Source organism: Arvicola amphibius, chromosome 12, assembly GCF_903992535.2.
Source record: "Arvicola amphibius chromosome 12, mArvAmp1.2, whole genome shotgun sequence".
NCBI lineage: Eukaryota > Metazoa > Chordata > Mammalia > Rodentia > Cricetidae > Arvicola > Arvicola amphibius.
Window position 1 is genome coordinate 94,475,842 of NC_052058.2, and position 17,770 is coordinate 94,493,611.

A 17,770-nucleotide genomic window follows, 5' to 3' on the forward strand; every position below is an offset into this window, starting at 1 on the left:
ATCCAATGCTGGCCTTAAATTCACTATGTAGCCACGCATGACTCTGAAATCATGATCTTCCTGCCTCCACCCTGCATGCTAGGATTACAGGTGTGCACCACTTTGCTTGGTTTATGCAGGCTGGGGATGGAACCCAGGGTTTCATGTGTGCTAGGCAAGCACTCTACCCTGAGGTTAACTCTCAGCCCCATGATTTAATAATGACAGACAAAAGAATCAAATGTCATCTTTTCACCAGAGTATCTCCTATTTTTTTATTTTATTTTAACCATTTACATTTACTTAGGAAAGTAAGATTATTTAAGGAAGCAGCACCCAGTTTTAGAGTAATTTATATGTGGAAAAAATACAAAATTACTTGATACATCTTTAATACACAAATACATATACAAACATTTTATTCTAATAATATTCTTTATCACTTCAATTTAAACCATTCCATTATGAAAATTTCTTAATTGAAGAGAGAATATTTCTTTAAAACTCTAAATTAAACAGAGCTTTCTCAACTAATTTATAGCCACACAGCCTTTAGAAATATGTAATTTTCCAGTCTGCAGTTTTTCCCCTTTAAAACTGTTAGGGCTTGTCACATTTTTTAAGATACAAGGCACCAAACACCAGGGAGGGATCACACAGTGAGTGCACTCGGACCAGATCTCTTCTCAAACATCTGTGCTCTAAAGCACCACCAGCTTTGCATGAACATACGTGTGACATTAACTAGCATTTCTTCTGTGTGGTTATTCTGCAATCTATGAAACTCAAAACTATAATCTGCACCCCTTGCAGGCAATGCCGGTTAGGGTCTGCCTGTCAGGATGCTCACCTACTTGGGTGATTTCTCGGAAAGAGTATTACTCAGTCTGAATGAGGAGTTTAAGTCCCCAGAAAGATTGTGTTCCTTGATTAGCTCCAGTGATTTCATGAACTGAACTGATACGTAAGGCAGGTTGGTCCTTTACAGCAACGGGACTGCACACAACCTACATGGAACATCCTTCATTTTGAAAAAGAAGAAAGCAACATGAGGAAAATGTATTTAGAGTTTCAAAGAACTGAAACTGGTATTGTTCAGACTAGGCACTGAAACACTTCTACAAAGAACTTGCCAGATTGTCTCTTCGCTGTAGAATGTTCCATTACGCTAAAAACAAAAGGATATAAAAAATGGTTATTTATCATTTACATCATCTCACTTTTCTGTAGCACAGAGTCTAAGAAGCAAATTATCTTAATGATGAAAGACCCATTATATACAATGCTTATATTTAGTAACTAGATACTTCATCTTGAGTTAAGAATTCAGGACAGGGCCCCCGCTTCATCCTCCCATCTTTGGGGCCACAAAATCCCACAGCCCAGCCTGTTTGAGCGCCTGGACCAGGAATTGAATGCACCCAGGTCAGTGGGAGGTCCCCTGCTCCAATAGCCTGCCTGCACCAAGGTAGGCCCTTTGTCACCGAGCTGCTTGGGCAGCAAGAAAACCTGACTACCAGAAGATCCATCATTCATTGGGGTGAGTGAGTGCCTGAACCGCGGCAGCTGCCCAGAGAGGGACCACAGACATTCCCCAACACCCCCCCCCACACACACACACACTTCCTGCTCGGGTTATTCTCCCCGGATACTGCCTCTCTACATGTCCCTTCCCAGCTTGCACCCAGAACACCCCCCCCCCCCCCCGGCTTCATCCTCCAGTCTTTGGGGCCACAAAATCCCACAGCTCAGCCTGTTTGGGCGCCAGGAACCTGGAATTGAGTGCACCCAGGCCGGTGGGAGGTCCCCTGTTTCAATAGCCTGCCTGCAGCAAAGTAAGCCCTTTCTCAGTGAGCGGCTTGGCCAGCAAGGAGACCTGACTGTCTACCAGAAGATCCATCATTCATTGGGGTGAGTGAACTGAATTCATTGGGGTGAATTGAACTTCTAAAAGAAGACCCAAAGGGGATTATTCAGAGGAAGAAATGGGCAGGTGCCAATACAAGAATTCCTCCAACAATTTGAAAAACAACATGAAAGCAAGCACCAGAACCCAGCGAACTTATAACAGGACTTGAACACACTAATCAAGAAGAAGTAGAAAAAATTGACTTTATGAAAGTAATAGAGTCCCTTAAACAGGAGGTGAAAAACTCCCTTAAGGAAATGGAAGAGAAGAATAACAAAAAGTTTGAAGAATTGAGTAAATCCGTAAATGATATCCTAGGAAACCAAGAAAAAACAATCAAACAGATAATGGAAACAGTGTAAGACTTGAAAACTGAAATGGAGGCAAGGAAGAAAACACAACCCGAGGGCCAGCTGGATATGGAAAATCTATGTAAACGAACAGAGACTACAGAAACAAGCATAACCAACAGAATACAAGAGATAGAAGAAAGAATCTCAGATTCTGAAGATACCATAGAGAAAATAAATGCACTGATCAAAGAAAACAGCAAATCCAACAAATTCTCATCACAAAACATTCAGGAAATCTGGGACACAATAAAAAGACCAAACCTAAGAATAATAGGCGTAGAAGAAGGAGAATTACAGCTCAATGGTCCAGAAAATATATTTAATAAAATTATAGAAGAAAACTTCCCAAACCTAAAGAAAGATATTCCTATTAAGGTTCAAGAAGCTTACAGAACACCAAATAGACTGGATCAAAAAAAAATCATCCCCTCGCCATATTATAATCAAAACACAAAACATACAGAATAAAGAAAGAATATTAAGAGCTGCAAAGGAAAAAGGTCAAGTAACATATAAAGGTAAACCTATCAGACTAACACCTGACTTCTCTATGGAAACCATGAAAGCCAGAAGATCCTGGATAGATGTTTTGCAGAAACTAAGAGACTATGGATGCAAGCCCAGATTACTATACCCAGCCAAGCTTTCATTCACTATGAATGGAGAAAACAAAATATTCCAGGATAAAAACAAATTTAAACAATACGTAGTCACAAATCCAGCCTTACAGAAAGTAATAGAAGGAAATTCACAAACAAAGGAGTCCAGCATTGCCCAGAATAACTCGGACATCTAGCGACCCTTCACCAGCACATCTCAAAGAAAGGAAACACACAATCTCTACTACCAAATAAAAAATGACAACCGGAGTTAATATCCACTGGTCATTAATATCACTTAATATCAATGGACTCAATTCACCTATAAAGAGGCACAGGCTAAGAGATTGGATACGAAAACAGGATCCAACATTTTGCTGTTTACAAGAAACACACCTCAACCACAAAGACAGACATCTACTCAGAGTAAAGGGTTGGGAAAAGGTTTATCAAGCAAATGGACCTAAGAAACAAGCCGGTGTGGCCATACTAATTTCTAACAAAGTTGACTTCAAACTAAAATCAATCTGAAGAGATGGAAAGGGACACTTTATACTCATTACAGGAAAAATCTATCAGAATGAAGTCTCAATCCTGAATATCTATGCCCCTAGTACAAAAGCACCCACTTATGTAAAAGAAACATTACTAGAACTCAAGGCAGCAATCAAACCAAACACACTGATAGTGGGAGACTTCAACACTCCTCTCTCACCAATGGACAGGTCAATCCGACAGAAACCTAACAGAGAATTAAGAGACTTAATAGAGGTAATGAACCAAATGGACTTAACAGACATCTATAGAACATTCCACCCAAACAGGAAAGAATATACCTTCTTCTCTGCGGCTCACGGAACTTTTTCGAAAATTGACCACATACTTGGTAACAAAGCAAACTTCTACAGTTACAAAAACATATTAGTAACCACCTTCATCTTATCAGAGCACCATGGATTAAAATTAGAATTCAACAACAATGCTACCCCCAGAAAGCCTACAAACTCATGGAAACTGAACAGTCAACTACTGAACCACACCTGGGTCAAGGAAGAAATAAAGAAAGAAATTAAAGTCTTTCTTGAATTTAATGAAAATAAAGACACAACATACTCAAACTTATGGGACACTATGAAAGCAGTGCTAAGAGGAAAATTCATAGCACTAAGTGCCCACTAAAAAAAAAAAACAGAGAAAGCACACATTGGAGACTTAACAGCACACCTGAAAGCTCTAGAAAAGAAAGAAGCAGACTCACCTAGGAGGAGTAGAAGACTGGAAATTATCAAACTGAGGGCAGAAATCAACAAAACAGAAACACAGAAAACATTTTCTGTGAGGAGTGCATTTACCCATTGAGACGGTGGGACAGATCTAACGGGAGACCACCAAGTCCAGTTGGAATGGGACTGATGGAACAGGGGACCAAACCGGACTCTCTGAATGTGGCTGACGGTGGAGGAGGACTGAGAAACCAAGGACAACGGCGATGAGCATGAACTCTACAGCATGGACGGGCTCACTGTGAGCCTTGTCAGTTTGGTTGCTCACCTTCCTGGACTTAGGGGGAGCTGGGAGGACCTTAGACTTAACATAGTGAAGGGAACCCTGATGGCTCTTTAGCTTGGAGAGGAGCAGAGTGGGGGTATGGGTGGAAGGGAGGGGAGGGGAGGGAAGGGGAAGGAGGAGGGGAGGAGATGGAAATTTTTAATAAAAAAATGAGAAAAAAATATAAATAAATAAAATAAAGAAAGAAAGAAAGAAAGAATTCAGGACAGGGATGGTAAGATAGTTTAGGGTGAAAATGTGCTTGCCACTGAGTCTGATGACCAAAGTTCAGTTTTTGGAACCCACATATAGAAGGAAATCCAAGTCCCTCAAGTTAGGCTCTGAGCATCAAGTAAATAAACATTTAAAAAATAAGGAACTAAAAACAAGTTTCATAGCACCAACAGGTCTGACATCAACACTAGCTGGGTACTGTGTACTAGCATTCAGTTTTATTTCTGGCATATTCTACCATTACCCCTGTAGCAACAAAGCCCCCATTCAGCCTGTTCTAGTCTATGCTACTTGATGGCTCTTCACCTTCTCTAGTCTTTACTATCTCAGCTTTCTCTGGCTCTGGCTTTTCCAGCACTGAACACATTCTGGTGGGGCAGCATCTGAACATGACTCTGAGAGTGATGAGGAGCACTCCACAGAAAGATAACCCATGAACAATGTGATGACATAGGACACTCTAAATAACCACCTTCACAGTTATTTATAAGCTAAAGATTTTATTTCTATTTGTGTTTGTGTGTCTGTGTACACAAGAATGCAGTGCCTGGGGAGGCCAAAAAGATCACGGGATCTCCTGCAGTTGTGAGCTGTTAGGGAATATTACTTTCAGGTGTGTGGCTTTTGTTTACGCTGCATTTATTTAACTCTGTGAAGCTGTGCTACTGTGTCAGTCTAAAATACCTGATGGTCTAATAAAGAGATGAATGGCCAATAGCAAGGCAGGAGAAAGGACGGACAGGGCCAGCAGGCAGAGAGTATAAATAGAAGGAGAAAACAAGGAAGAGGAGGAGCAAGAGAACGAGGAGAGGAGGACACTCGGGGCCAACCACCCAGATACACAGCAAGCCATGGAGAAAGCAGCAAAGAAAAGTATACAGAAATAGAGAAAGATAACTCAGAGGCAAAAGGTAGTCGGGTTAAATTAGGTTAAGAAAATTTGCAAGAAACAAGCCAAGCTAAAGCTGGGCATTCATAACTAAGAATAAGCCTCTGTGTGTGATTTATTTGGAGGGGGGTGGTGGGCCCCTCAAAAAGCCAAAAGAGTAAAGCATCACACAATAGTGAGATGCCTGAGATGTGCGTTAGGAACCAAGCTCAGGTTCTCTGCAAGAGCCCCAAGCATTCCTAGCACTGAGTCATCTCTCCAGCCCTATTATTTTTAATTTAAAGATGGCATACCTGTTCCACAAGCATCACTTAAAAGACAACAGATAATAAAAGGCCATTTTCCTTAGAAGGAATGAACTACATGAACAAAGAGAAGAAAGAACGGCAATCAACCCTTGGGTGACCATTAAGAAATACAGCCAAGCCAGAACGGATGAGGAGGTAACAGATAGCAGGAATCGGGTACATATCGCACAGAATGTCAGCTATGCAGTCAGGCTTCCCTGTGCTTATACAAACGAAAAACTTCAAAGTTTATTCTCTAAACACAGTAGCAAGAAAAGCACTAGAGAAAATATTAGGAAAAATTTTAATTCGTATTTAGTCATAGAAACATAAGCACAGAATAGAGAGCTATCCCAAAGTATGCAGTGACTATCCAGAAGCAGTGGGACGTTTCTGTTTTTTCTGCTGTTTCTTTGTTTTTGTTTTCTGAGATATGATCTCATGTGTCCAGGTTGGCCTCAAACTCACTGTGTAGTGGAAGATGGCCTTCATCCCTTCCTGTATCTACTTCCCAAACGCTGGGTTTACATCATGTGCCACCATGCCCACCAGAAGATGGAGAGGCCAGAATGACTTGGAATCAGGATACAAATGTGGTGTGGGAGTAGAGATCTTCATCTATCTTAATGAAAATGTTTGCCAAGTGGAGATGGAAAGCTAGACAGACAAGCAACAGAGACGTTAGCACAATCTGCAAAGAGATAGGCAAGTCCAAGGGAATCAGCTACGACTTGGGTTTCTAGGCAGTTAACATTTGGCTCCACCCCTACTTAAGGAACTCTGGGAAGTTAGTATCTGCTGAGGAAAGAAAAGACATTTCTTCAGTGCTGTACCCACTGGCAGGTTGCTCATGCTCTTATAAAATAACCCCTCACCCATGTTTCTATAAGGAAACTGAAGTTCTCTGTCTCTTTCTCTCACACACACTTTCTCTTTCTCTCTCTGTCTCTCTCACACACACATACATACACACGACATACACGCATGCAAGGTGGGAAGGGGGAAGAGATTGAAAATATTTTATGTTTTCTTTGTTGTATAGTAAGAGAAAATATTTTTCTAAAGTTTATCATTAGATAAAATGATTTAGCATGGAGAAAAATGGAATAAGAGGTTGGACAGATGACTCAGTTTGTAAAGTGTTTGCTACATATGTGTGAGGACCTGAGTTTAGATCCCAGAACCCACATAAACAGCCAGGCACAGAAGCACATGCCTGTAATCCCAGCGCTGGGAGGTGGAGACAGGAGGATTCCTATGATTTGCTAGCCAGAAAATCTAGCTGAACCAGTGAAGTCCAGGTTCAGTATGAGACTGTTGAGAATAATAAAGGGAGAGAACAGATGTCAACCTCTGTCCAGAAGATACATGAACACAGTAATACACATGCACATACACAGAGTTAAAACTCACTGGCTATCTAATTGGGAAAGGCACTATTGTGACACTTTGAACTCAACACCTGTAAGATCGTTCTAGCACAGTGCCACTTCCCAAACAAGGAAACAGGCTTAAAGAGGCCAGGAAGCTCCCCAAGTGTCACACAGCCAGCTGTGGAAGAACCTGGAGATCTGGAACCCACGTGGTTTGGTTCCAGGGGCTGTAGCACTTTGGGCCACTTAAAGCAACTCACTCTAAAAGAAATCTCCTGTAGGAACAGGATGTTGTTATGCGACTTTTTCCCAACCCTCTGGAAGAAAGAGGCAGGGGGATCTCTGTGAGTTTGGGTTATCCTGGTCCACATAGCAAGCTCCAGCCTATCCAGGGCTACATAGAAAGATCTTGTCTCAAAAAAGAAAGATGGAAAAAAGAAGGGAGGGAGGGAGGGAAGAAGGGAGGGACGGAGGGAGGGAGGGAGGAAGGTATAGGTAGGTAGGTAGGTCAACCTGCCACATCTGAATACTTGAATATTCTCCACAATATCATGAGGAACTGGTCTGGGGCTGGCTCACATACACACCTGGACTACAGACGAAAGCAGCTAAGTAGCTCCATCTTCCTGAGAAACGCTGTGCATAGGGATGAGGCTTTCACACTGTTCGCTGTCTTCTGAAACTCTAAAGAAAAGGTAACAGTTAAGAAAGCTTTAGGGAAAAAAAAACCTTCAGAAATGGCCTACTACCCTGTCTGATGCTGGGAGGTCAAGATACAGTTAGTGGCAGAACTAGCAATTTCCCTCATGTTTTTGAAATGAAATATAAAAAGCTTTATCTCTTAAAAAGAAACTTAGAAAAGAAAATGTGGGAAGTAGAAAAAGACAAGATCTCCTGAGTAAATTGGGAGCGTGGAGACCTTGGAAGAGAGTTGAAAGGGAGGGGAGAGGCAGGGAGAGGAGCAGAGAAAAATGTAGAGCTCAATAAAAGTCAATTTAAAAAAAAAGAAAAAAATGTAAGACAGGGCTAATATATTCTATTATGAACTGTACCCAAATCAAAGTTTTCTATATTTAAATTAATTACATACCACCTGCATACCAAAACACTTGCTTCCTAAAAATTAGCAGTGAAGAAATTATCTCACCATCCAAAGGATCCAAATGCATCTCTTTTTCCTTACACAACACAAATTATATAATTCATTCTTTCAACAAGTCCTGTCAAAATCCCTAAAAGCCAGGCCACTGTGGTTATTCTGTTTTCTCAGCCAACCCACCACTGTTGTTTTGTCTGTTGAGACAGGGTCTCCCTCTGTAGCCCAAGAGGCCCCAACTTCAGAATGCTACTGGTCCTCCTGAGTTGCTGCAATTACAAGAAAACAGCCACACCCAGCTGCACACATTGTTCTTCTATGTTGTGACCCCAAGGCTCAGAGGACAGGCATGAGGATCAGGAGTGTAGGGTCAGCGAGGGTTACATGGTAAAACTCTACCTCAAGAACAAACAGGGGCTGGGATAAGGCTTGGCTAGCAAAGTGCTTGCCTCACAGGCATAAAGAGATGTAAATTCAATCACCCCTAACCCATATAAGATATCCAGGCAAGATAGAAACATTGCAGTCCCAGTGGTGGGGATAGCAGGGTCCCTGGGGCTTGCTGCTAGCCAGCCTAGTCAAACTGATCCAAGCTACCCCAACTAGCTAACCAGTGAAACACTCAAAAACTAAGGTGGAACTTAGGGAAGACATTTGACATCGACCTCGGGTCTCTTCTCATGCATGTATACACACATGTAGGTGCATGCAGACACGAATGAATGTATACACACAAACTCAAAAAAAATCTTTGTGGGATAAAACATACCTCTGAATTCGATGTTTTCTACATATGAAGGCAAAAATTCTTCTGACTCCTACCATCACAGGATCCCAATTATTATAATGGCATAGGAGAGTAACAATAAAAAATGAAAAAAACACAGGGATAGCGCCTGCAAAAAATAACCAAGAAAACTGCACCTAAAACAAAAGATTAAAATAAAACCTCAAAATTATCATTAAGGCAATTTTTACCTTTAATACACATTAAATATCAAGAAGATAGACTAAATACTGATAATATGTTATGAAGTATTATTATATAAAAGGATTTAGGACTTCAATTTATAATTCTACTTGCCTAAATAACTAGTAAAAATACTTATCGCATTAAAAAAAATGGGCAAAAGAAAAGCAGCAGAGTTATGCCAGTATTTACTGAGAGCAGTGCCCAGAGTGGCAATGTCCACAAATGGGTTTTTTACTCCAGCACCATGGTACCCATTTCTTCTATAATGGTCACTCCCGCTGACAAGAGGATTTTTCTTCCTCAGTTTCCAACACTATCTTCAAAATTTCAGATTTGAAATAAACATTATGTTACAGCTGTGTTAACAGTTACATTACAGTTCTTAGTGTTAAAACCAAGTGAAACCCTTACAGATAACTTTTGTAAGCCTATCAGTAATTTGTTAACAAATTTTAATTATTTCTAATTTTAGTCCTTTTTGGTTTTTTAGACAGAGTGTGTAATAGCCCTGGCTGTCCTGGAACTTGATTTGTAGACCAGGTTGGCTTTGAACTCAGAGATGCACCTGCCTCTGCCTCTGCCTCCTGAGTGCTGAGATTAAACACATGAGTCACCACCGCCCAGTTATTACTCATAATTTTAAAGATTTATTTACTTATTTGGTCATATGTATGTGTATCTCTGCTGGTGTCAGCAGGACCCAGAAGAGGGCATTTGATCCTCTGAAGCTGGAGTTACAGGAAACTGTGAGCCTGCCTGACATGGATGCTGGAATTTGAACTCAAACCCTCTGGAAGAGCAACAAGTGCTCTTACCCTCCAGCTCCACAAATTCAAAATATAACACCCAAAATTGGTAATTTCCCCATCAACAGATGAAAACATGTTTAGAATCAGGGCCAGAGAGATAGCTCAGAAGGTAAAGCAGCCAAGCCCGGCGACATCACTTAATCCTTGGGACCCATCCCGTGGAAGGAGAGAACTGACTCCTGGGGGTTGTCTTCTGACCTCCACATATATACTCTGGCACAAATGCATGTGCGTGCACACACACAATTGAAAAAAGAAGTTCAGAATTAAATTCTGACCAAGTGAACAAGAGCAGTGAGAAGCCAGGCTTCAGCACTAACAAGCCCTCTGATGCAACTTGATCCTTTCTCTCATCCTTCACTGATCAAGGTCCTCAAAAAACTGAAGATAATGAAAAGCTTCAAAGCCTTTGTGTTGAGACGTTACCTTTAGTGTCTAGATCAGGCTAAAGTATCCAAAACAATTTTCCAAGCAGCCTGTACTGACTGCTGAGACTGACAAGGGACACAGTGGTGATCTGTTTTACAAAAGGAAATGGCCATTCCTACTTGCTAAATATGGAAAAGCATTTATTTATTCTCTTCTGAGAGTTACAGAGGAAAATAAGGGATAAGAGATGACTCAATGAAGTGCTTGGTTTTATAAGCTTGAAAAATTAAATTTGATCCCCAGAATCCTAATAAAAATTCTGGTGATCCCCAGACCCTAATAAAAGTCTTGGGCAAGGTGGTGCACACTTGAAATCCTAGTACTTGGAATGGAGGCACAAGGATCTCCGAGCCCACTCCCCAGCTAGTCTACTTAGGAAAAACCAGGGTCCAGGAGATGCTCTTGTGTTGCCTCTGAATACACACATGTGCACATATGTACTCATTCAAACACACATGCATAGAAAAGAAAGGGAAAAAAGAGTTTTCACAGGCAAAACTCCCAATGCTGGAAAGTACATGGTGGCCCATTTAACACCACCATTAAAAAAGAAAAGTTTCATGAGAAAGATGTATTTGGTGAAGGCTTTCGAGAAACACAAAATAATCCTCTGACATACAAACCAATTTGCACAGTACACGCACACAGAGGCTAAGTGACCCACAGAACACTCAGAAATGAGTCAATTAAGAGCAACTGAGAAGCCCACAGTTAGCTACCAAAGTACTGATAAAATATAACATTTTTTGGAATGATTACCAGAACACCTACTAATCTACAAATATCAGCACAAAATTATTTTGTGAAGATTTATTTAAGTGTATATGTGTGTGCCTGAGTGTACGGATGTGCATCCCATGTGTACAGAGACTAGCAGAAGCCAAAAGAGAGTGTTGAATCACCTATAGTTAGATTTACAGGTGGTTGTAAGATGCATGATAGGAACTGAATTCAGTCTTCTGTAAGAGCAGTAAGTGCTCTTAACCACTGAGCCATCTCCTATCGCTAAAGAACCATTTTAAATAAAGAATATCCACATGACTGAGAGCATTTTGCCTTTATCCATAAGGTATAAAGACCTAAATAAAAATAGTACTAAAAAGAAGGTTACTAGAACAACTAGAAACATATAGCTTTCAAATATTTCCATTTTCAAACTGTATTAAGCCAACACACATGTACCTTATGATTACTTACGACTTAAAATACTCAAATTTCAAATGCAGAATTAAGTGGCTGTCTCCCTCCTGCAGCTTTAGGCAAAGGCACACCTCTCTCCTCTGCCACCCTTAGAAGCACTAAAGAAACTTTTCATAGGGTGAGGTAGCACATACTTTTAATTCCAGTACTTGGGAGGCAGAGGCAGATCCCTGTGAGTTCAAAGCCAGCTTGATCAATGTAGTGTGTTCCAGACCAGCCAGAGTAATACAGTGAGACACAATCTCAAGAAAAGAAAAGGGGGGGGGGGGGGGGAGGGGAGAGAAACTTCTCATTTCTCTAGGCTGCAACCAGAGATGCTCCTGAGTGTTACTTCTGCACCATAATTTATCATCAGAATCCCCATGTCCAGAGCAGGACTTCATCTAAGAGGGCAGGGACACCTACTCTAAGTGCAACAGAGGTGAGCATTTGCCACGACACCACATCATTTTCCTGGAGTTCACTTTTATGGCAGTGTTAGCACAGTGTTAAGCAACCACCGGAGCTAACCTGAGAAGCCAAGTTACCCCAACTAGTGTGCTAGAACAATCTCCTATTGCATACAATGGACCTGTACCAAACACACTAGGAACAAAGCAGCTACTCAAAAACTAGAAGTCTCATATAAAGCCACTCTCCTTACCTAGAAACTAATGGAAAATATTGAAAGACAAAAATGAAGATTATCTAATGTCTTTTGAATTTTATATCTTATTTGTTTTTTAATTTACTTATTTGTTTATTGTGTAGGCAGGTACATGTGGGTGTATGTACATATGGTATGTCAATGACTGTAGAGGCCAGAGGTCAACCTTGGCTGTTATGGTAGTTTGAGTGGGTATAGTCTTCAGAGACTCATGTGTTTGAATACCTGGCCCATAGGGAGTGGCACTATTTGGAAGTGTGGCACTTCCAAAATAGTGTTAAAGTAGGTCTGACCTTTTGGGAGAAAATGCATCATTGTAAGAGTGGGCTTTGAGGTCACATATGTTCAAGCTAAGCTCAGTGTGGGACACAATTGCTTCTGCTGCCTGAGTATTAAGATGTAGAACTCTGAGTTCCTTCTCTGGCACTGTGTCTGCCTGCATGCCCACATGAAGATAATGAACTAAACCCCTCAAACCTCAATAAATGTTTTCCATTATAATAGTTGTCGTAGTCATGGTGTCTTCATAGCAGTAGAAACCCTAACTGATACAGCTGTCTTTATTTAGGTGACATTTTCTGAAAGAGTTATTTACTGACCTAGGACTCTCCCTGTGGGCTAGGCTGGCTGGTCAGTGAGCCCTGGGATTCTTCCTGTCTCCACCTCCCCAGCACTGGGGTTACAAGCATGCAACACTATTCCTGGCTTTTTTTTTTTTAACATGAATTCTGAAGATCAAGCTCCTGTCCTCAAGTTGGCAGAGCCACTCTATCGGTTGAGTCATTTCCTCAGCCCTACTATTTCTATTTCTATGTACTAGAGTCCCTCTCAGAGGCAGGAAGAAGCATCAAGTATCACCCATATGACCCCTTATTATTTAGCTGTCACGGGGTCCTAGAGCATCTCAGGAAGAGCCGGGCTTACCTTTCGCATGCACATATCGGCTATGATGGAGAGAGGTATCGTAAGGCTTAGTGCAAGTGTGCCTATCAACGATGAGGTAAGAAAGCAGCCCCTGAGAAGAAGAAAGGAAACATAACTTCTATATTATAAACATTTTTTAAAATGCCACTCAACAAATTAAAAAGTTTCCTATCCTATAATATGTGCCTGAGAGATCCCAAACAGAGGTAAAAGCTGTGTATGGACAGAGAAACAAAAAAATAATTATTACTAAAATGACTCCAAAGTTTGTCCTTGACTATTAAAAATACAAGCATGGAATTACACAGTGTTCTGGGTGCTGTATACTATTTTTAAGATCTGTTTGCATATATTATTCAACTTTGGGGATATGTGTGTGTGTGTGTGTGTGTGTGTATAATTTCCTTAATTTAAAAATTACTGAGCAGAGTTTTTAGTTTTTTTTGATGATACCTAACAAAACCACATTACCTTTCTTTAGATTTTAAAAATTAATTTTTTCCCTTTGCTGTCTTTTTAATCTTTAAATTTTCTTACAAATATTTCAATGTTTGTCGATACAGTCTTATTTTGGTTTCATTTTAATGCTTTTGTCAGTTTTGTTCAATAAAAATGAACACAAAAAGTTAATTTTTAAATTATGTATACGAGTGGGTCTGAAGAGATGAATGCAATTCCTTTAGGGACCAGACAAGGATGTGGGATCCCTCTGAAGCTGGCAGTGGTAAGCTTCCCAATATGGGTGCTGGAAACTGAATTCAGGTCCTCTGCAAGACCAGCATGCACTCTTAAACACAGAAACATCTCTCTAGCCCCCACCAAACAGCATTATTAAAACTGAAATCATACACAAACTTTAAGAAAGTGATAGCTTATGCCATAAGGCCCAGCTCTTTGAAAATTTCAATCTGACAGAAACAGTACTAAAACTATAATTGAAGTCTGACAAACTCTATATGGGATACTGTGTTCAAACTTATGGTCCTTAAATGAGAAAAAATCTAACATAGTATAGTATGCTAGCTTCCCAATTGATCCATTCATGATTTCCACATCTGACTCATCCATCTGTAAAGTTCTGAATATAAACATAACAACGCAAAAGAAGCCTGGGAACAACAAATATTCCCAAGCTCCCTAAGTAAGTAACACTCCTGGAGTTGCACTAAGAATCCATGGACTCTCACATCAAAACATATGGTGTTCATTAGTACATGGCTACTTTCATTTGTATAACACTAGTCTTCACGTGTTCATATATACATGTTCATGTGTGTACATGTGCACTCAGGTATATGTACACGTGTGCATGTATAGACCACAGGTCAACATTCAGTGTCTGTTTCATTCTTTACCTTATTTTTGAGACTTCTTCTCTCACTGAACCCAGGTCACTGAACCCAGGTCACTGATTCAGCTAGACTAACTGGCAAGCGAGTTCCATGGCTCTCCCCATCTCTGTGCTCCCATGTCATTCCACCCTGCCTAGACACCCGAACTCAGATCCTCAAGTTAGTGCAGCAAGAACTTTATCAGCTGAGCTATCATCACAGACCCCAACACTACGCTTTAAAATATATATCTTTTATTTATTGATTGATAATTTCATACATGTAAATTAACACCTTGAAAGCATTTTTACAAATTTAAACAATTTATATTGTCCTATTTAGCTTCAGCTCTCAACACAGCCAAGACCAGTGATTCTCAACCTTGCCAATGTTACAATGCTTTAATATAGTTCCTCATGTTGTGGAGACCCCCAACCATAACATTATTCCATTGCTACTTCATAACTGTAATTTTGCTACTGTTATGAATTGTAAGGTAAATATCTAATATGCAGGATATCTGATATGTGACCCCTTTAAAAAGGTCTTTTGGATCCCAAAGGCGTTACAACCCACAGGTGGAGAACCACTGGCTTAGAGTCATCTGAGGAAGTCTCAAGTAAGGGACTGGTTGGCCTGTGTCATGTCTGTTAAGACATTGTTTTAACTGATGATTAATATGGGCAGGTCTTCCCTGACTTCCCTCAGTGATGAGCTGTGACCTGGAAGTGTGAGTTAAGGAAACTCTCTCCTCCCCTAAGTCACTTTTAGTCAGAGTGTTCATCACAACAGCAGGAAGGAAAGCAGGACGGTATTAGTTTGCACAGTAATATTCACACATTTAGTAAACAAACACCTGGGCCCAAAGAAGTTAAAAATCAAAGTCCCTGATCTTATCAGAATAAATATATTCAATTACAAGTACCAATGTGGAAGGGATCTTCAGATCTCAGAAGACACAGAAAGATCCAAACTACTCAGAAGTCAACAAAGTGAAACAAATGAACTGCAAAGTAACAGAACCTACCATAGCCACAGAAACTCGGAAAGAACTGTTCCAATGAGGCCGTTGATAATGATACACAAAAGTACCACTTTATTGGGAAACTCGAAGTCCTCAAAGCCAGTATAATGAAGTACAAAGAACCCTGGCCATAAGAGCAGCAGATTAAATAGACCTACAAAACCTGAGTATAAAAGAGACATGGGTTAAAATCATGGCTGATTTCAATTTTCCAAACTTGGTAACACTATTAGAAATGTGACATCTCCCGAAGGGCTTCAGTGGGTTGCTTAATTGGAGCTTGTGTTGGTTTGATGATTAGTTCTACAAACAGGTCAATTCCAGGGAAAACAGCATCAGCACCTGGTGACTGTTGACTGCAGTTTGGCTGGGCAGATAGCTCAGTAAAGTGCTTGCTGCTCAAGAGTGCATCCTCAGCACCCAGGTGGTGCTCACTTGCACTCCAAGTCTGGGTTATGCAGACATGGCTTTCTAGGACCCACTGGCCAGTTAGTCTCGCTGAATCATGAGGCCCAGAAGATTCAACGAGAGACCTTGGAATTCATAAGATTTCCAAAAAAAGGAAGGAAGTAAGGAAGGGAGGGAGGGAGGGAGGGAGGGAGGGAGGGAGGAGGGAGGGAGGGAGGGAGGGAGGGGAAGGAAGGGGAGAGAAGGGGAGGAAAAGGATGGAGGGAAGAAGGAAGGGACGGAGGGAGAGAAGGAGAGAGAGAGGGAGGGAGGGAGGAGGAGGGGGAGAGGGAGAGAAGTCATATGGAGGAAGAAAAAAGTCTCCATACTCTCTCAAAAAATAACCTATGAATTTATCATTTCAAGTAAATAACCGAAAAGGTTAAACATATACTTGCCAAAGAACATTGGAATATCCAATTTATCTTCTCTGTCTACCTTTCTCTTGATCATCACAATGTAGACAGCATAGAGCATCGCTCCAGCAAGGGACCAAATGGAACCTGTAAGAACCAACACATTATTTAAACTCTTGTACCCATTAAAAAACTCCTTCAACATATATTACTACATATACTTAGAGTCTACTAGTACAGTGAATACTAAATGAAGAAATGAGACTGCAAAAAAAAAAAGAAAAACTTAACTCATTCCATCCAGATCCTCCTGTAGGATAGGAACTGAATGGGTAAATAAATAAATATACAAAAGCATTTGCCTTAGTGACCTAACAGAACACCCACAGAGGTTCTAACAATGAAAGTCGGATAAGTAACATTCTGTCTTTAATTTTGAAACGTGCACTTCTTAATTTTCTCTATATCAGTGATTCTCAATCTTCCTAACGCTGTGTCCATTAATACAGTTCCTCATGTTGTGGTGTCCTTCAACCATAAAATTATTTTTTTGCTACTTTACAACTATAATTTTGCTACTGTTATGAATCATAATTTAAATACCTGTGTTTTCTGATGGTCTTAGGTGACCCCTGTGAAAGGGTCATTGGACCTCCCCAAAGGGGTTGCAACCCATAGGTTGAGAACCACTACTCTACATGAACCAGGCTATTGTACACTGTAACTAATGTTTCTCTTCCGCTTTATCTTGTTCTTCCCATCCCTCCATATGGATTTCCAGATACTCTACTACCACATCATAAGGTCACACCTCTTCCACCAAGAATCCTTCCTACTCTGCTAAAATTCCGTTGATTTGGTTCTGTTTTAGGCAATGGGACATTTACTAATGCTAACTATGATACTATGGGTTGAGGAGATGGCACAATGAACAAAGCACTTGCCACACAAGTATGAGGACATGGGTGTGAATCCCCATGACCCACATCAGGTCACTCATGGAAGTGCATGCATCTGTAATCCCAGCACTCATGCAATGAGATGGGAGGCAGACAAGAAAATCCCAGGAAGTGTACACACCAGCAGTCAGACATACACAGTAACAAGTAACAAAAGACCCCATCTCAAACAAGGTGGAAATCAAGAGCCAACACCTGACGTTGTCCTCTGACCTCTACACAGCATTGTGTCAAACATGTATCTATACTAACACATTCACTTGTATACACATACACACCATATGTCCACACAAGGTAAAAATATTCTCTATTGGCTTCGTTTGTAATTCCCATATCTTCTCTTAAACCAAGAACTGTTTGAAGACTACAAACACATAATGATTGCTTATAATTAGTTAAAAATGT

General features: G+C 40.6%; 1 protein-coding gene across 2 annotated transcripts in view; it reads right to left on the reverse strand.

Annotated features, from left to right (window-relative positions):
* Nucleotides 1-223: 223 nt before the first annotated feature.
* Slc35f5 (solute carrier family 35 member F5) overlaps nucleotides 224-17,770 on the reverse strand; it is a 37,030-nt gene continuing 19,483 nt past the window's right edge. The window contains exons 11-16 of one of the 2 annotated variants that reach the window (XM_038350035.1): nucleotides 16,449-16,553; nucleotides 15,607-15,766; nucleotides 13,249-13,339; nucleotides 9,037-9,191; nucleotides 7,759-7,855; nucleotides 224-1,147 (exon numbers count right to left, since the gene is read on the reverse strand). In XM_038350035.1, the coding sequence (XP_038205963.1) occupies nucleotides 7,780-7,855; nucleotides 9,037-9,191; nucleotides 13,249-13,339; nucleotides 15,607-15,766; nucleotides 16,449-16,553 (587 nt within the window). In that variant the 3' untranslated portion in view covers nucleotides 224-1,147; nucleotides 7,759-7,779. Of the gene's footprint in view, nucleotides 1,148-7,758; nucleotides 7,856-9,036; nucleotides 9,192-13,248; nucleotides 13,340-15,606; nucleotides 15,767-16,448; nucleotides 16,554-17,770 lie in introns of those variants that run through there. The other variant, XR_005287741.1, reaches the window with a different exon arrangement.